This window comes from Callospermophilus lateralis, chromosome Y, assembly GCF_048772815.1.
Source record: "Callospermophilus lateralis isolate mCalLat2 chromosome Y, mCalLat2.hap1, whole genome shotgun sequence".
Taxonomy (NCBI): domain Eukaryota; kingdom Metazoa; phylum Chordata; class Mammalia; order Rodentia; family Sciuridae; genus Callospermophilus; species Callospermophilus lateralis.
This window is the reverse complement of record NC_135326.1, coordinates 11,489,231-11,508,247: the sequence shown is the minus strand read 5'-3', so window position 1 is coordinate 11,508,247 and position 19,017 is coordinate 11,489,231. Positions and strand designations below refer to the sequence as shown.

Here is a 19,017-nt window from a genome sequence, read left to right as displayed (position 1 = left end):
GTTTCTTTTCTTATTGATTTGTAGGAACTCTTTACATACTAAAGATAGCACCCTTGGGTTGCAATTAGCAGACGTGATTTTTTACTGAATTCTGAAATCTTTAACAGCTATTTTCTTGATCCCAATCTGTATATTTAGTGGAGAGAAGAGATTCCTATGTACCAAGTGTAATTCTTTTTTCCTTATAGGATAATTTCATACACCCTAAACCATTTAGTGAATTCTCCATTTTCTCCTTTACACATTTGAAATGCAACAGACATCGGCCACTGCACTGGGGTAAAGATTTTGCTATAATTTCTCTGCCCTCGCGGATCATTTCATCGACAAAGGAGAGAAAAACTACATGATTTTAATTATCACAGATTAACTCTTTTAATATCTGATGGAACTAAACACATCCCATTAGTCTTTTTGAAATTTTCTTGCCTAGTCTTTACTCTTTAATTCATTTTGGTTCCAGGGATTGAACCCAGGGGTGCTTAACCATGAAGCCTTTTAAAATTTATTTTTTTTTTAATTTTATTTTGAGACAGGGTCTCACTGCGTTGCCTAGCACCTCACTAAGTTGCTGAGGCTGGCCTCCAACTTGCAGTCCTCCTGCCTCAGCCTCCCGAGCCACTGGGATGACAGGCGTGCACCACTGCACCCAGCAGTGTTTAATTTTGACCTATCAGAATCACCCCCCCCCCAGGGACCCATCTCCTCCATCATTAATTTGCTGTGCCCGGAGCTGAGCTCCGCCAGCCTCTGATCTGAGACACGGGTGCCCCCTCATCCACGGTTTCACATTCTAAAATTCGAATCATCTGCAGTCGAGCAGGACCCCAAACTACCAGATGGAAAATTCCAGAAATCAGTCATTTACGAACTTTCAAACCCGAGCTAGTCTGTGTCACGTGAAGGCATGGGGTCCCGTTGTTCCTGCGTGAGATCCCAGCTCTGCCCCGTGGAGTATCCACGCTGTATATGCTACCCTCCCGGTCCTCGGTAAGGAGCCATCTTGGTTATCAGATCCGGCCTCTCAGCATCCCAGATGCTGGTGTCTAGGTCTCAGGTGACAGACAGAGAGGGCCACACGGAGGGTCCCTTGCCCCTTCTGGCTATTGGTTCTGCTGCTCACAGAGATAATTGGGGGCTCCAGGGAGAGGAGGGGATTCTTGGAAGTCCCTGGGATCCTGGATCCTGGATTGCAGCGGCCACGCCCTGACCCTCTGGGCAGGACCCCAGTGACAGAGGGGTTTCAGCCAAGCACCTGTGTGTGCTCCAGGGTGCAGGAGTCCCCGTGGCTGAGCAGGTGCGCAGCGGGCTCCGCGTCCAGGAGCCACCGCGGATGCTGAATGATTGGCACGTGGCCCCGCCCAGGTCGCCCCGGGGCCTGCGCTGGTGCCATTGGCTGGGACAGTTCGGAGCAGCTGGCCCTGGGCGAGCGTGTGAGCACTCGTCCCCGGCTCCGTGGAATCCGGGCTCGGGCGCAGTCGGGGTTTCCTGGCACCGGGAGCGCAGCGCGCGCGCGCGGCTGGTTTCCTATTTTCCACTTGGACACAGCGCTCGCTGCCCGCCCAGGCGGGGACAGCGGAGTCAACAGGGCAGGGCGGGGCGGCCAGCTGCGTCGTGGGACGGACGGACGCTCCCGGGGACCTCAGCCAGCCATGGAGACCCGGCGGGGGCTGCCCGGCCTCGTGCTGCTCCTGTGCCTGCTGCCGCGCGTCCCAGGTGAGCACGGGGCGCCCCCGCGAGCCTGGGTTCCCGCAGGTCCCAGTCCTGCAAAGAGTTGACGCCAAAGTTTACCAAAGACTCGCCAAGACGCTCCGCCCACCTCCCAGGCTCTGGGATGGGGCATCGGGTTGCGCAGGGACCTCGGGACTGCAGGGTGGAACCGCATCGAGAAGGTTCGTGGGACCCCGAGGGTCCTTCCAGGGGATGATGGACAGAGGGTCAGGAAGGGACAGGCTTCCTCCAGACGGGTCTACACTGGCCTTTCTGGTCTGTCCTGTTTGAAGACAGGGTGTCATTAAGACAGGAGCTGGCGGCGCATGGGCGGAGGAGATGCCCAGAGCTGGTTCTGGTGACCAAAAATCAGGGGAACACTTCACACCCCGATGCCACCTGTCGATCTCGCCTCCCATGCATTTGGCCTGAGACTACAGGACTTTTAAATCCAGACTTTCTTGCTTCAGTGTGGGGGGTCACGGTCCACTTGTAGGAGGTCCAGAGATGGCCACCAACAATAACTGGAAGTCACTCGCTTTATCTAGCCACCGGGGTTCGTTGGAAATGGATGGGGACGTCGGCTGGTCGTTTGACAGGTGCATAAACGAATATTTCCAGGGCCTTCTTCATTTGCCCTTGAAAAGGGTCTTTCTGGTGGCCGGAAGGGTGACATGAGTTCTCCGAGTGCTTCCTGTATTCCTTCGTCCATTTTCTGTTGATAGCACAAAGTACCCGAGGCCGGGTATTTTATTAAGAAAAGAGGGTGGCTGAGCCTCCTGGGTTGGAGGCTGGCAGTGTGAACAGCCTGGTTGTGGTGCTGGGGACGTCCCCAGGCTCCACGGCAGGTGAATTGGTGTATGCATGAGGTGCATAATGCCTACTGAAATACTGATTGTGGGCTGTGAGGGGTGAGGAGGAGGCAGGGCAGTCCGTACCGGGCAGGTGTGTTTGCAGAACTGTTCTCTGCCTGAGGCTGCGGTGGTCTCCGTGCAGTGCGGTGGCTGTGGTGGGGGTCTTTGGTGACAGTCCCTGCAAAGTAGACCCTGAGCTGATTCTGCAGGGAGCCTGGGAGACCCGTGGGCTTTGAGGTGCTCAGACACTTGACAGAAATGCAGGGAGGGAGGGGGCTGCCCAGGGCACAGTGGCCTCTCCTTGTCTGTTACTTTGTTTCTTTTTGTGTCTGCAGAGCTCAGAATCCACCCCCCGGGTTTCCCACGTGCTGGGCAAGGGCTCCAGGGAGTTCCTCAGGTTCAGAGACTCAGAAAGCCATTGTGCAACCGCTTTCCCAGAAACCTCTAAAAATCCTCTTTATAGGAAAAAAAAAAAAAAATCGTGGCGACTCCGGAGGCTGAGGCAGGAGGCTCACGATTTGGAGGTCGGCCTTAGCAACTGAGCGAGGCCCTCAGCAGCTTGGGGAGACTCCGGTCTCTAAATAAAATGCAAAAAAAAAAAAAAAGGGCTGGGGAGGGGGCTCAGGGGTGGGGGGCCCCTGAGGTCAATCCCTGGTACCAAAAAAAAACCCCAACCAACTGTCACTAGGGAAGGCAGATGTTTTGCAGATGGGGTGACACTGGTTTGCACAACACAATAGAGGAGCCAGCTGTGTTTGCCATCGGGTGGCCTCGGTAGACTGGGATTCAATTCCGCGGCGCTTCGTGTGCAGATTCTGCTGGAATTGGTGCTGCGCCCGCCCAGGGCTTTAGAAACCCCTTTTTTTAAAAAAATACATATATTATTATTTTTAAATTTTTCTCCTTCATTTCCAAGCCCCGCCCGGGGCCTGTTTTCTCCTCTGGGTGGAGCCCAGCCGCGGGGTCTGGGCCGCTGGCTGTGTGCACGGGTAACCGGCGGCGGGTGTGGACAGAGGTCAGGATCGAGGGTCTTTGCAGGTTGCACGCGTTTTGCACGAATTGCAGCCGGGGGCCGGGGTCTGGTTGCAGAACGAGGCCGGGGGGTGTCTCAGCTGCATCCACAGCGCCCCCTGCAGGACCCGCGGCACGACTTCTCTCTGTGCGCATGCGCGGGGCCCGGGGCCTCTCGTGCAGAAATGCTGCGCTCTGCGCTGGGGCGAGTCTCCACCGGCCTTCCCGGGGGACCGGCCACCGAGGACCAGCCTGAAACCAGAGGACAGCACAGCAGCCTGCTGTCCCCAACTCCTGGGGGGGGGGGGGCTAGGGGTCCCAGAACCCAGCAGGGTTGGATTCAAAGGCCACCCAGCGCAAGCCACCAGAAAGCAAGTCGGAGACACGCGTTCTGAAGTCCGTGGCCTCCTGAGCGCAAGATGCCCGCGCGATGTCCACTGCCCCGGCTGGCCGCGCCCTGAGCGCCCCCCTCCCCTCCCGGGGACCCTTGGCTGGGCTCCCCGCCCCCATCGCAGGGCAGATTCCCGCCCATCTCGCAGGACAGGGGCTGTCGCCACGCCTGGCTTTCGGGAGGCCCAACCGGGAGGCCCGAGTGGCACCCACGCCCTCCCCGCGTGTGCGTGAGTCACGCTGCCCGGAGGGGACACTCCTGCTTGGAAAGCGACTCTCAAAACCAGGCAAAACCTCGCCCGGCCAGTTTGCTCGGCCTCCTCCAGGGGCCCCTCCCGCGTCCTGCCCGCCCACGGGGTCCCCCAGCCGCTGGTCAGAGCAGGAGGAGGCCATGGGATGAATAGGAGGCTGAGGCGGGAGGATCGCGAGTTCAAAGCCAGCCTCCACCAAAGCGAGGCCGTAAGCAGCTCAGGGAGACCCGGTCTCTCAATAAAATGCAAAATAGGGCTGGGGACGGGGCTCGGGGGTCCAGTGCCCCGGAAGGTCAGTCCCCAATACCCCTCCCCAGTAAAGAAAAGAGAAGGGAGGACAGACAAGGGGTGCAGGAGGGGAGTCTCTGGAAGTCACCTCGTGGGCCAACGGGCCCCTGCTGCGGCTGGTGATATCTGGGGACAGTCTCCAGCCTGCCCTCCTGGCTCCTCTGATAAGACGCAGCCTCCACCCCAGGGCAGTTGGGAAACAGGGTTTCAGAGAGGCCAGCCTCCACGGAGGGACGTAGGGCAGAGGCTTTGGCTCAGTGGGACACTGGCCGGGTGTGGCCTTGGGAGCACCGAGGAGGGCGGTGGCTCCCTCACAGGGCACCTGAAAGGCTGGGAAGAGCCTGTGATGTGGTTGGAGCCGCTGACCTTCCCCTGTAGCAGGGCACCCCGGGGAGCGGGGACGTGTGGCTGGGGACACCCAGTGTCCGGCTCCCCGGGTTTCCCCAGGCCCCGCCTCCGTTGGGACTTGGTGACTGGGCCCGAGTCTAAGTGCAGATTCAGCCTCTGCCAAGGTCCTGGGGCGGATGGGAGGGTGGGATTCTTGAAATGCCACCAACAGGACTGGACAGGCTGTCCCTGACCACCCACCGTCATTTCACCCTTAGGTATCCTGGAGGGTGGCTGCAGGGTCCCCTCCGATACCAAGACCCACAGAGACTCGATTCCCGAGTCCAAAATGAGTGGGGCGCAGGAGGACCCCTGAGCTCCGGGGAGTCGGATCCTACAGCTTGCCGCCCGGTGGGGTGATCTTGGTGCCCAGAGGGACCGGCAGGCCATGCAGGCAGGAGCACAGGGGTCCCTGCAGTTGTCATCTGTCACCTTTTGCTTCCCCATGTGACTTGTGCCCTCTCCGCTCCCAACAGCTCAGGGAGACTTTGACCTGGCGGACGCCCTGGACGAGCCAGGTAAGTGCCCATGTTTTCAGTGGGGCTTGGCCTGGTCCCCGCTGGGCCAGGGCTTTGGGGTCAGCTGGGAATCCCTGGGGGCTGAGCTTCGCGTTCTCTCCAGGGAGGCCAGCCTCCTCGGGAGACCCACAGACGCCTTCTAGAAGCCTGTCTGCAGAGGTCCACTTTGGCCATCGGTTCCGACCCTTGTCTTGCTAGATCTGAGCCTGTGGTCCAGGGACACATGGGGGGCTTTGGTGAGGCACTGGACCCCTGAGCCCTGTCCCCAGCTTAGAAGAGGAAAACTTTATTTGGGGCTCACGGTGTCCGAGGTCCAGTCCCTGGTGGCCGACTCCATGGCTCTGGCCCAAGGGGAGCAGAACAAGATGGCGGCAGGGCCTGGAGGAGGAGAGCAGCTCAGGACAGGGCACCAGGGAGCAGAGAGAGCTCTGTCACCAGGGACAGGACAGAGACCCCAAAGGCCCAGCCCAGGGACCCTTCCTCCAGCCACACCCCTCCTCCAGCAGTCACCATCCAGTAAGTCCATCCAAGTGGATTAATCCACTATTAGTCTACACCTCTCCTAACCCAATCATTACACCACTGAAACACAGGAGATTTGGGGGGTCACCTCCACCTAAACCATAGCGTCCATACAGACAGGAAGTAGATTATCGGGGGCTCTGGGAAGGAGGACAGGTCATGCTGCCCCCCGGTTCCCGTTCTCCGGCCACTTCCTACCAAGGGAATGCCAGACAGCTTTTCAGACGGAACTTCCAGTAGACACTCGGGTCCTTGGAAGGACTCTGGCCATTGGACACCCGGGATGTGTGTCCAATCTTCTCTGCTCTGTGAAGACTCCAACCCCCTGCTGCCCCCCCCACGCCCACCTGTGTCCACACCTAAGTCACAGAGCAAGGTTGCACCTTGAGCACCCCCCACCTGATACCCGCATCCAAGAATTCTGATCTCACGAGGCTCTGGATGTTCCCATGTGCACCGTGGGGTGATCTGGGTGCCCAGAGGGACCGGCACCTCTTCTGGTACTAGTGGGCACCCAGCCGATGTTTGCAGCGTGAATCAAGGAGTGGGTCAGAGGAGTGAGGAGAGGCACCGTTTGGAAAGCTGAAAATATCGCTTGACTTGCTTTTCCCAGTCCTACCACGGGTGGCTTTATCTAAGCTTCACAGGTGCAAAAACCTGCCGTCCCAAGGCTGGCGGCTCCTGTCCTGGGTGCTGTCGTCCCTGCTGGCCATAACTGTGGGCACTTACACAGCCCCTGGGCAGCTGGTGGACAGGCTCCCATTCGGCTCACTGAATCTGTCTTCTCTCTTTGTTCGCAGAACCTACCCCGAAGCCAAGCTCAGGTGAGTGCCCGTTCCGGGCATCACGGGGGGCCGCACCCTGGGCTGGAGGCTTTGGCAGCAATGGGTGTGGACGCTCTGTAGGGCCGTTGTAGGGTGTCGGGGGGAGGGACGGGGGGCCGGTCAGTAGACGTTACAAGCAAATGCCGGTCACCTGGGAAATGCAAATCAAAAAAGCCACCGTGAGAAGCTCCACCGTATTCACTAGGAGGGTTAGGCTTTTAGAAATCGATGGTATCAGGTGTGGAGAACCCTGCAGGCCGCGTTCGTAGAAGCATTTCGGTAAAGCCAAAAGGTGGGACCAAGGCATGGCGTCCATCAAACGATGAATGAATGCACACGATCTGGTCCGTCCACGCTGTGGAGTATGACTGGGTCATGAAAAAGGAACAAGGTGGTCCATGCACCCTGGAATATTACTGACCCATGCAAAGGGATGAAGCCCCGACACCAGCTACAGCATGAACATCAGCTTCTCGGTGAGAAAGGCCAGACCCCAAAGGGCACAGAGCCCAGGATCCCATTTATATAAATTGGCCAGAATCGAGAAATCCAAAGATGGGAAGTGGGTGACTGGTGGCCAGGGGCCGGCCCAAGGGGCCCACGCCTGTCATCCCAGAGGCTCGGGAGGCTGAGGCAGGAGGATGGCGAGTTCAGAGCCAGCCTCAGCCACTTAGTGAGGCCGTAAGCAGCTCAGGGAGACCCAGGAAGGGACTGGTCAGGTAGGAGCAGGTGGGTACCCAGGGCTGAGCGAGACCAAAAGACCTGACAAGAACAATTAGAGGAGAGGACATTGATTTGGGCTCACGGTGTCCGAGGTCCAGTCCCTGGTGGCCGACGCCATGGCTCTGGCCCAAGGGGAGCAGAACAAGATGGCGGCAGGGCCTGGAGGAGGAGAGCAGCTCAGGACAGGGCACCAGGGAGCAGAGAGAGCTCTGTCACCAGGGACAAGACAGAGACCCCCAAGGCACAGCCCAGGGACCCCTCCTCCAGCCACCCCCCACCTGCTGCAGTCACCACCCAGAGAGTCCATCCAAGTGGATTAATCCACTATGAGTCTACACCCAGTGAGTCCATCCAAGTGGATTGATCCACTATTAGTCTACACCCAGTGAGTCCATCCAAGTGGATTGATCCACTATTAGTCTACACCCAGTGAGTCCATCCAAGTGGATTGATCCACTATTAGTCTACACCCAGTGAGTCCATTCAAGTGGATTAATCCACTATTAGTCTACACCCAGTGAGTCCATCCAAGTGGATTAATCCAGTATTAGTCTACACCCAGTGAGTCCATCCAAGTGGATTAATCCAGTATTAGTCTACACCCAGTGAGTCCATCCAAGTGGATTAATCCACTTTTAGTCTACACCTCTGTAAGGTAGTCATGTCACCTCTGAACCTTCCGGCTTGGTCTCACCCGTGACCTTTGGGGACGCCACCTATCTGGACGGTAGCAGGACGTGCACAACAACTGTATAAAGAAATACGGAAACAGAGGGCGAGTGTCACCCGAACTCGGAGCCGGGGACAGGACGCCCTAAATAAGGACTCAGGTGGCTCTTGGGCGGGGGTTGGAGCTCCGTGGGGTGGCACCTGCCGGGCGCCAGGCCCATCCTGGGGAGCCACTCTGGGGGCGTTTTGCAACCAGGGACCGAAATGACTGACAAGGAGTGACAGTTATGGTCATTTTTTTTAAATGGTAAAATACTTAGCGACGTGTCAATCAAAGGCAGCGTCGGGGACCTGGCATGGGGTCCCCGTCACCAAGACCACCACAGTCCCTCGCCCCGAGCTCCATGTGGGACGTCCCGGCTGCGGGGACGGCGTGGTGGGTGCCACACGGGCCGCGGCCGCGCTCCGGGAAGACAGGACCCGGTCGGTCGGTGTGGTTTGGATAAGAGGGTCCCCCGGAAGCTCATGGGGGGACCCCTGCAAAAGTGCTCAGAGATCAGACCATTAGATGGGGACAGGCGTGACCCAGAAGTGGATTAATCCACTTGGATGGACTCACTGGGTGGTGGCCGCAGCAGCTGGGGTGCGGCTGGAGGAGGGGTCCCTGGGCTGAGCTCCATCTCAGAAGCACAAAAAAAAAAAAAAAATTTAAAAATTAAATAAATTCACGGAGGAGAGAGAAGGAGAGCCGTGTGGACACCCGGGAAGGGACTTTGAGTGGACTGTGTCTGGGGACTTGGGAACCGTCCTCAAGGCAAAGAAAACAGGGCAAGAATCCAGGAAGCAGGGTCAGGGCCGGGCGATGGGCTGGTCCTGAGTTGCTTAGAGCCTCGCTGAATTGCTGAGGCTGGCCTCCAACTTGCCATCCTCCTGCCTCAGCCTCCCCAGCCCCTGGGAAGACAGGCGTGGGCCTTGGCACCCAATCCTGAGGTGTGTGTCCTGCAGAAAGGTCACAGAAGGATTTGGGGGGTCTTCTAAGCATGCACCCTTGTTCCCACAGATATCTACCCCAAGCCCAGGCCCCCTTACGGCCCCCAGCCTGCAAACCCGGACAGCGGAGGCAGTAAGTTCCCTCGATCCAGCCTCGGCCCCAGGAGGCTCCTAACCCGGGAGCTTGGAGAAGACGAAATTCAAGGGACACTTTTTGTTCTTGTCCCTGACACCGAAGGGGACGGACCGCGGGTCCTTTCCCTAACACCCGGGGCCGGTTCTTATTCTTCCCAGCTCTGGCCACTTGCCCTGGGGCTTTCCCTGCCCAGGACCCGTCAGAGCCACGGGATCTGGACACGGGCCCTTCCCATCCCCGAGTGACTCACCAACCCGAGGGCCTGGCCCAGGTCCCAGCTCAGGCGGGGCCCTGTGTGACTCAGAGCTGGATGTTCCCGTTCCTGCCTCCGCGCACAGGAAGGCGGCTCCCTGGCTCCGGTTCCGGGGTTTGAATCTAGCCTGCAGAGCTGGACGGTTAATTTGCAGCCCCCCGTGGCCGGTATCCAAGAGGGTGTGTCCAGAGCATCCCCAATGTAGGCAGTGCTGCCTGCAATGTCACTCCAGTGGTGGCTGACAAACCCAGAGGTCCTTTACCCCAGAGCCTCAGAGGCATCAGGCAGAGAGATTCCTGCCGAAAGAATACCCCATGCAAAGGTCCTGGGGTGGGCAGCTGGTAGTGTGCAAAGGTCCTGGGGTGGGCAGTTGGTAGTGTGCAAAGGTCCTGGGGTGGGCAGTTGGTGGTGTGCAAAGGTCCTGAGGTGGGCAGCTGGTGGTGTGCAAAGGTCCTGGGGTGGGCACACGCTCGGGGTGAGCGTGTCACAGTTTCTGTGAAATCCCCGCGCTCTCTTCCTGCAGATATCTACCCAAAGCCGAAACCCCAGCCTCGCCCACAGCCTGGGAGCTCCGATAACAGCGGAGGAGGTAAGGACATTGAGCCCCTCTGGAATAGTTTCACAGCGGGCTTCGTAGGTTGCTGGCCAGCGCCTGGGGATTGCATGACATATAGGTCTGTCTGGCTTTGCCCGTGTCACATGGTGACATATAGTGGCTTTTTTTTTTTTTTTAAACGTTTGCACTGAACAAACAAAGGAGTAAGAGCAACCTTCCTCCTGGTTCTCAACGGGAGCATCTCCTGTTTCTGAACCCTTCCTACGTTGGTCTCTGTTACTATAACAGAATAGCCCAGGCTGGCTGCCTTTATAAAGAAGAAAGGTTCATTCAGCCCAGTGTTGGGGGCCGAACGTCGAAACAGCATGTCGCTGGTCCGGCTTGGGCTTGCTGGGTGGGAGAGGGAGGTCATTTTGGACCTGAAAGAAGAGGAGGGTCTGGGGCCCTGGGGAGCAGGGGCTGAGGCTGGAGATCCCCCCCAGGGCCGAGGTGAGGGTCAGGGGGCTGCATCGGCCATTGGAGGCCCCGCCAACCAGGGGCGGGAGGAGAGACAGGGTGGCGCCTGGGCAGGGAAGGGGCACAGCATCCTGATGGGAGATTCTGAGCAGGACGTGCCCCAGGACCCTTGCACGGGCCCTCCCAGGTGACAGCAAGGCAGGCCCCTCTGTTTGCAGAGCGCTGTTCCTGCAGGCTGGTGGCCAGTGTCCCTGTCTGCCCACAGGACACCCAGCAGATGTCTCTGTGGGGTCCCTGGGTGTCCTGGAGAGAGCTGCTGCGTGCACAGGGCTTGTCCGGGACAAAGGCTCCCGACCTGTGGGTCCGGCAGGGGGGTGTGGGCGGGACGTGGGCCTCACGCTGTGCCTCTGCCCCACAGGGTACCATCACAACGGGGATGATGGACGCTACCCACCCAAGCCCAGGCCGCCCGCAGGTACGTAGGTGCAGAGCCGCTTTGGGCCTCCGGTGTGCCCAGAGAGGGTGGGTGGGGACAGAGCCCATGAGGAGGGAGGTCACACCTGCAGGACACAAACAGGGTCTGTCCATCCCTGCATCGGGGGCTTGTGCACCCACCCACCTCTCAAGACCTGTGCTCACTCAGGGCACCAAGGTGCATCCCTGGGACTCGGGAGGCTGAGGCAGGAGGACTGCAGGTTGGAGGCCAGCCTCAGCAACTTAGCAAAGCTCTAAGGGACTCACTGAGACCCGGTCTCGAAATAAAAGCTCAAAAGGGCCGTGGGTGTGGCTCAGAGGTTAAGCTCCCCTGGGTGCAATGCCCAGGACGGAAGGAAAAGAAAATTGTGGTCATTTTCAGGTAAAATAACCTCCCTGTGGCTATACAGAAGGGGGTTAATATATGCCTGTCTGTATACACCGTCATGTGTATACAAATGGATAGAACTTTGTGCATATGGACCATCTTTCTATATAGGTCTGTGAATCTTTCTGCATTCAGCATGTGCAGAGCTGCCCCTACACACACATATACCATGTCTGTGTGTGCGTTTTATATGCGTACGGACCTGTATGTGTCTATCAGATGCTCGTGCACATTTACATCATATTTGCATATAATATCCATATGCAAATATACACATGATATTTGCACATAATATTTATATGTAAATATATGCGTGATATTTGCATATGATGTTTATATGTAAATATGTGCATGGTGTTTGCATATGATATTTATATGTGCCTATATGCATGATATTTGCATATGATATTTATATGCAAATATATGCATAATATTTGCATAGACATTCATACATATATGTGTGATTTTTGCATATGATGATTATATGCAAATATAGGCCTGTTTAATAATAATAAAATAATGATAATAATAATAATGAGAGCGTTCACGATTGGGATCCTCGGAGGAGCTGTGCTTCCGAAGTGGGTCATTCATTCTGGCCCGGGGCTGCCGGTCCCTCAGAAGTCTCCCTGCAGTAGCAGCATGCACCCATAGTGGTTTCAATGTGGCAGATCCGGTCGTGTGAAGCCAAGGAGTCTCCACAGCTGGTCCCGGTGTGAGATTTATCACGTGGACGACGTCACTTTGGTGGGATCACCTTGGCCATCGTACCCGTCGGTCACCACTGCCCGTGAGCCAGGCTGGGCCTGCTGACCCTAAGTCCCTCCTTCTCTGTCCGACAGGAGGAGGTGGCAGCGGTGGATATAGCGGTGGATCTGGCGGCTACGGACACACAGACGGTGCGTCACGTGGGCTCTGGGTGGCGCTGGGCAGCGGGGACCCAGGTGCTGGAATTTCTGGTTTCCCTTGGGTTCCGCCTGGGCCTGGTATCTGGGGTCCTCGGTGAGCTGGGCCCCCTCGGCTGGGGCCAGGGTCTCTGAGCATCTGTGCTGGGAGGATCCCGTCTGTCCCCCGGGAGCCCAGGCTCTGCACCCACAGCTCTGTTTAAAGGGGAGCGAGACTCTGATGCAGCGTCACCCAAAGGAGCCCACGCGGTGACATGGGAATTCCTCGGGTGGTTGGCCTCCGACTCGTGATCCTCCTGCCTCAGCCTCCCGAGCCGCTGGGATGACAGGCGTGCACCACTGTGCCTGGCCCGAGCTCAGTTCCTGTAACTCTGGTCCCGGGAGACTGGGAAGCTCGGGGCGTGAGAGAGACACCAGTCCTGCTGGGTCAGGGCCACCCTGGGGACCTCACTGCACCTCCATCCCCTCTGCAAAGACCTGTCTCCACACACAGCACGTCCCAAGGTCCTGGGGCCAGGGCTGCAGCAGAAAATTTATTCTGGGACCTGGTGTGGGAACAGGGTCTCTGCAGAGGTCGTCAGTGAAGGGTCCTGAGACGGGCTCCTCCTGGGTCAGGGGGCCCTCATGCAATGGCCGTGTCCTCCCAAGAGACAGAGGAGGGGACACAGACACAGAGGAGGAGCCCCGTGGAGACGGAGGCAGAGACTGCAGGGAGGGGCCACCAGCCCAGGGCCACCTGGAGCCCAGGAGCTGGAGAGGCAGGAGGAGCCCCCCTGGAGCCCTGGAGGGGGCTCAGCCGGGGACCCTGGTCCAGCCTCCGCCCTCCGGGGCTGCAGGAGCCCTGAGCTCTGGCGCTGTCCTGCCCGTGGGTGTCCTAACCTGGCCGGGAGCCCTGGGGACTGGCCCTGTGTCTGGTCCAGTCCTCACAGGGAACAGGCCCGGGAGCCCCCTGGACGGGGCCTCCGCTGCTGGTCACTTACCGGGGTCCTGGCCGGGTGGCTCCTCACCGCTGGGCGGGGCTGCCTGTGTCCGGGGAAGAGGCGTTTGTGCCCCTGAGTCGGTCGCAGGCCCTGGAGGCCCCGGGTGCCCGGGAGCCAGTCCCTGGGGGGCTTGGGCAGGGCTGGGCTCGGGTGTGGGCCCTGTGCCCTGCGGTTTCCCGGGTCCAGTCCCGCGTCTCACGGGTCTTTCTGTCCTGCAGGCAGAGGGGGTTACAGACCCAAACCTCGTTATGGAAATCCCTATGGTAAAGGAAGGGACGCGCTGGGCGCCGCCGTCCTCGCGCCCCACTAACCCCGGGCTGGCGTGGGAGGGGGCCCGCCTGTCCCCCTGCGCGGGGGCCACTAACGCACCCGGGTCTGCGATCCCTGTGCTCACGCCCCTCGATGCTCGGGAGCTGTTTTGCACGCGGCCTTAACACCTTGAGGGGAGCTGCGTGCACGTGTGTGTGTGCGCACCTGTGAGCACGCTTTGCGCTCACACGCGTGTGTTCGTGCAGAATGTGCATGATTGCGCGCGTGCACGCAGGTGCGTGTGCATGCGCTGTGTTCTAGTGCTGGGTGTGCTCGTGAATCGCACACGTGTGTTCTTGCGTGCGCGCGTGTGTGTGTGTGTGAGACCGTGGAGCTGAGGGGTGCGCAAGTGTGCAGTCGTCTGTACCGTGGTGCGTGCGTGTAGGTGTGTGAGCGCGCGTGCCTGTGTGTGTTTTGCGGATCCACACGTCTGCACACGCTTGACCGAGTGTGTAAGGGCTGCTCCGCCCTCGGGGGTGCAGCGGGCACGGATGTGTGCGCCCGTGTGTGGACGGGCACTCGCGTTGCTGTGTGTCTGCGTGTGCCCCGTGCCCTGGTGGGTGTGCGTGCACACTGGCGTAGCTCGCTGCGTGTGTGTGTGCCTGCGCTGTCTGTGTCGCACACCCGAGCGCCCCTGCCCACCCCAAGTCCCCGCGCCTGCCCTCGGCCGGGCCACCTCGCCCCCGTGGCCCGTGCGCAATGCAAACCCTCCGCAGCCCCGCGCCTGCGCCCGGAGCCTCTCAGACGTGCGCGGGCGGAGCTGAGCGCGTGACCGCGTCCCGTTCTGTTTGCAGGTGGAGACGGACAGTCCACCTACGGCAACCCACAAGGTGAGCCCGCCACGTCTCACGGGACCCGGGTGGGCGGGCGCGGTGTAGACGGGCGCTGCGCCCACCCTGGTGGCGATCCCCCGTGCGTCCCCCCCGACGGCACTTTTCACGTGCCCTGTCCACAGGCTGCGCCACCCACGGCCATTCACAGGGAGCAGCCGTGGGGACAGCCCGGGGCTGAGGCGCCTTGCAGCCCGGGCTTGGCCCGAGGGTCCTCATGGCGCCTGTGCAGGGGACAGTCACTCAGCACCCGGGACAGACAGCTGCGGGTCGGGGGGGGGGGACGTTCTGCCCCAGCTAAGCCCTCAAATGCCCCATCGGCCATCTCAGGGCAAAGGACAGAGGACGCTGGGCCCAAAGGGCCACCTAGCAGGGGGCAGCGTCCCGCCCTCCCAGGGACCTGGTCCAACCCGCTTGAGCGCAGACGAGGATGATCGCGACCCGCGCGCCCAACCCCGAGGCTGTCCCGTCCACTACGGGAGAGGACGGCGGGGACCGGCCATGCCCAGTGCCCACGGCGTCCGCGTGGCCATATCTTAGGCGGACTGGGAAGCAGGTGCCTGGGTTTGGCATCTCCGGAGAACCCCTTGATTCCTCATATTAGCCCCGGTGTCTCCGCCATCTCTGTCCCCTGACCCTGGGAATCCGGTGAGGACACCTCGTGTCCCCCAAATCGGAGAGAGCCGAGAACGGCAGAGAAGTCCTGGGGTGGGGGCCACTTAGCAGAAATGACAGCCCCCGAATGACGTCTAAGGGGCGCAGAGAGGAAAGCGGTGAGTATCAGTCAGCTACGCTGCGTAACAAAAGAACCCGCCAACTGTTTGCTACCGTGGCGGTTATTTGACGATGGGAGACGCGGGGCCACCTGGGGTGGACTGATGGCCGCTCAGCCGAGGTCCTTTGGGGGAGATTGAGCTCATTTTTCTTTTTTAAACAAGAGTGTCCCCCTAAGTCAAGTAGTGAATGAACTTCTGCCAAAGTTACAGAATGCCGAATTCAATTTGGTGGTTTAAGGTCCACCTGGCCTCCCTGCTCCGCGGTGCTCGGGTGGAGGCCGCTCTCCCTCTTGGTTGAGGGGCCGAGCCTCCCCGTAGACCTGGGGCTTCAGCTGAGGCCGCCCCTCTCTGCCTCCGCTGGGATCTCACGTCCCTCCAGGGTGAGGCTGGTTCCCAGGGCGGCCAGCAGGGCAGGGCGCCTGACAGAGAAGCCACACCCGGCTGAGAACCAGCCCAGCCTCCCTTCTGCCAAAGCCCAGCCTCCGGGGAGGCCCACCCAGAGCCTGGCCACGGAGGAGGAATGCAGCCCGGCCGCCCTGCACAGGGGTGTGGAGCTGGGCAGGCGAAGGAGGGAGGCCGGTGGCCCTGGGGCGGCCCGAGAGGCAAGGTAAACAGATGGTGAGGTGACAGTCTTCCGGGCAACACGGGACATCCATCCTGTATACACATACCTATGGCTGTGTCTGTATACAGAGGTCCCCAGCCTCGGTTCTCTGTGCGTGGACACTTTGTAGGAAGGGAGGACGTCTATATTTGGAGGGTGTTTCTGTTTCCGGGCACCAGAGAATCAGCCTGGTTTTGGAAACAAGTCTTAGCAGGAATGTTCTAGTTTTTTTTTAAAAAACTATACACACAGCCGGGCACCGAGGTGTACGCCTGCCATCCCAGCAGCTGGGGAGGCTGAGGCAGGAGGATCACGAGTTCAAAGCCAGCCTCCACCGAAGCGAGGCCCCCAGCAACTCAGGGAGACCCTGTCTCTCAATAAAATGCAAAATAGGGCTGGGGACGGGGCTCCGGGGTCAAAGGGTCCCTTAATTATACACACATATACATATACGCATTTTCTGTTGTGCGACACTTTTCTGCCCTGTCCCCCCATGTCTGTGGGTTCCACGGCCACAGATGGAGCCCACCAAGCACGGATTGAAAATTGTCCTTCAGCTGGGTCGCCAGTGTCCCCACGGCTGCCAGCCACCCTAAGTCACCTAGAGGTGGTTTCAAGTGCCCCGGAGGACAGGGGTCCGTTCTGAGCATCCGGGGCTTCGGCAGCCCCGACAGCGTGCGGAGGCACAGCCCTGCGGCTGAACCGGAGCCTGTCCATCAAGGGCTGCAGACCCCGGAGCGGACCGTGCAGAGCGCGGCCCTGGGTGTCTGTCCCTTGAAGGACGCGGTTCGCCAGGGGGCTCCCGGCCAGCGTCCAGGCGCCTCTCAAGGCCTTTCTCCGACCTGCCCTTTTTAGCCGCGGTTCTGCTCACCAATATTTTTCCCCTCAGGCAGACTTTCTTTGTCCACCCTGCAGGCAACACGGTGGCCAGAATCGTGTCCCCGATCGTGTCTGTCGTGGTGGTGGCCTTGGTGGGGGCCGGGGTCAGCTACTTCAAGTCCAACCAGAGGAGAAATTGCTTTCGGGCCAGTGGTAAGTGCCTTCTCTTGTCCCTCTCGTGGTACGGGCTGCTTTAAGCCGGCAAGAAAATGCTTCCTGGTGGCTGCTTTTTACAAACTGCAGGGGCTTAGCCCCTGGGGACCCAGGGAGCCATAGACACTCTCCAACGGCAGAACCCAGAACCAGGGGAGGGCCGCTGATGCCGAAGGACCAGTCACATGTTTAACTGGCCTCTCTGGGGTCTAGCTGGGAGACCACCCACGTGGAGGTCTTCCCGGGCCTCCGCGGGCGGCCTCCCTCCGGGAGTTTGGGATTGACTCCAAAACCTGGCCTCGTGCGCCCTCTGCTGGCCGAGACGCGGTACTGACAGTCCCTGAGCCACACAGGGAGCCCCTGTCTCTCAATAAAACACAAAATAGGGCTGGGGACAGGGGCTCAGGGGGTCTGAGTGCCCCCGAGGTCAATCCCCGGTACTGAAAAATAAGAAAAAAAGAAGAAGAAAATCACCCTCCGCGCTTCAGATCTGATGAGGCCGCATTAAAAAAAAAAAAAAAAAAAGAGGCTCACACAAATATCAGTTTTAACTCAAAAAGCTTTTCGCTGAAATCCCCCGAAATGCATTTGGGATGAGGGATGCAGCTTCCTCCCCCGGCCCCGACCTGAGACCTTTGGCCCCTTCCCTTCCAGATCCAGAGACGGTGTGAGGCTGACCAGGTCTTCCCGAGGTCCCCAGAAGGGCCGGAGGACGCAGGGGGGACTGTCCCGCGGAAAAGCTCCTTTTATATTTCAGTGCATTCCCACCTGAGGAAGGAGGCCAGCTGCCTCCAGAAGGATTCTCTACCTGTGGCCTCCACCCCGCAGCTCTTGCCTTCATGGGGCGGGGGGGGGGGGGGGGGGGGGCCTCCACGGAGGCTGAGCCCAGCTGCGGAGGCCAGGGAGCAGATGGGTCTCCGGGACGGAGGCTGGATCTGCAGCCGTAGTTACTGACACTGCCCCTTCGCCCCCTGCAAGGGGCAGGAGGGATTCCCAGGGCTCTCGTCCCCTCTCCAGTCCCCTCCAAATGGAATTTGAGGTTTTAAAATCTAAAGTCACGGATGTTAAAATCACCTGGTGCAAATGGGTCTTGCAAGACTTTTTCTAGAAAATTCTTTTTTCCTTTTTTTTGTACTGGGAATGCAATCCAGGGGTGCTTTACCACTGAGCTCTGTTGCCAGCCTTTTTTTCAAAAAAAAAAAAAAAAATTCAAAATTTTGAGACAGAGTCTCGATATGTTGCTTAGGGCCTCACTGAGTGGCGGAGGCTGGCCTCCAATTTGCCATCCTCCTGCCTCCGCCTCCGCCCTTGGTTTATACCTTTGTCTATTCACGGAGGGGAAACCTCCTAGATCCTTCAACATCTAAAGAGTGTCTGAGCCATTCGCTCTATTTTTAGGGACACTCTGAGGGACAGGGGGAAAAACATGGCCTTCGGACCCAGTTTGATTCAGGAGTGGTTTGTAATGGCGTAGGTTTTCACACTTTGACCCAAATATCACAACCAAAGTTTTTGGAAGTAATGACAGGCTGGAACTCGTACAGAGGACCCCCCCCCCCCCAAGTCCTCGACATGGACACTTTGGGTTCACCTTGTCATCCGGGCTGCAGGTTTCCAGACAGAGGGGTGAAATAGCCTCGATTTGAAAAAGGACCCCAAACTTGCAATCCTGGTGACGCAGAATCACGTTTCTCATTTTTTTTCTTTTATTTTTGGTACCAGGGATTGAACCCAGGGACACCTGACCCCCGAGCCCCGTCCCCAGCCCTATTTTGCATTTCATTGAGAGACAGGGTCTCCCTGAGCTGCTTAGGGCCTGGCTTTGGCGGAGGCTGGCTTTGAACCCACGATCCTCCTGCCTCGGCCTCCCCAACAGCTGGCATGACAGGCATGAGCCACCCAAGAGTCTCAGGGAGACCCTGTCTCTAAGTAAAATACAAAATAGGGCTGGGGACGGGGGCTCAGGGGTCAAGAGCCCCTGAGTTCATTCCCTGGTACCAAAACAACAACCACACTGAGATTCCTACCCGCACACCGAGGAGGAATCTAAACATTTTTGATGGACGTCTGCCCATTTCCATGACTGTCCTAAACCACTTTTAATTCCTTCACCTAAGGGTGGGCGCTGGGGGTGGCCCAGGGACAGGGCGGGCACTTTGCAGGCACCGGGCCCTGAGTGTG

The 19,017-nt window shown here is 58.8% G+C and overlaps 1 protein-coding gene across 1 annotated transcript; it reads left to right on the top strand.

Moving 5' to 3' along the window:
* The first annotated feature begins 1,640 nt into the window (after positions 1-1,640).
* Positions 1,641-17,597, top strand: Xg (Xg glycoprotein (Xg blood group)). The gene is made up of 11 exons (XM_077107850.1): positions 1,641-1,716; positions 5,368-5,409; positions 6,732-6,755; positions 9,208-9,270; positions 10,050-10,115; positions 10,957-11,013; positions 12,243-12,299; positions 13,504-13,548; positions 14,389-14,424; positions 16,720-16,836; positions 17,491-17,597. Exons 1-11 carry the CDS (start codon positions 1,653-1,655, stop codon positions 17,505-17,507), a joined length of 588 nt encoding a protein of 195 aa, XP_076963965.1. The 5' UTR covers positions 1,641-1,652; the 3' UTR covers positions 17,508-17,597.
* The last annotated feature ends 1,420 nt before the right edge of the window (positions 17,598-19,017 follow it).

Excerpts from the sequence above, each read along its gene's own strand:
- Xg (XM_077107850.1), top strand. The coding sequence starts at position 1,653 with ATGGAGACCCGGCGGGGGCTGCCCGGCCTCGTGCTGCTCCTGTGCCTG. Across the intron at positions 1,717-5,367 it reads CCTGCTGCCGCGCGTCCCAG|CTCAGGGAGACTTTGACCTG; the intron begins GTGAGCACGGGG and ends CGCTCCCAACAG. Across the intron at positions 6,756-9,207 it reads TACCCCGAAGCCAAGCTCAG|ATATCTACCCCAAGCCCAGG; the intron begins GTGAGTGCCCGT and ends TTGTTCCCACAG.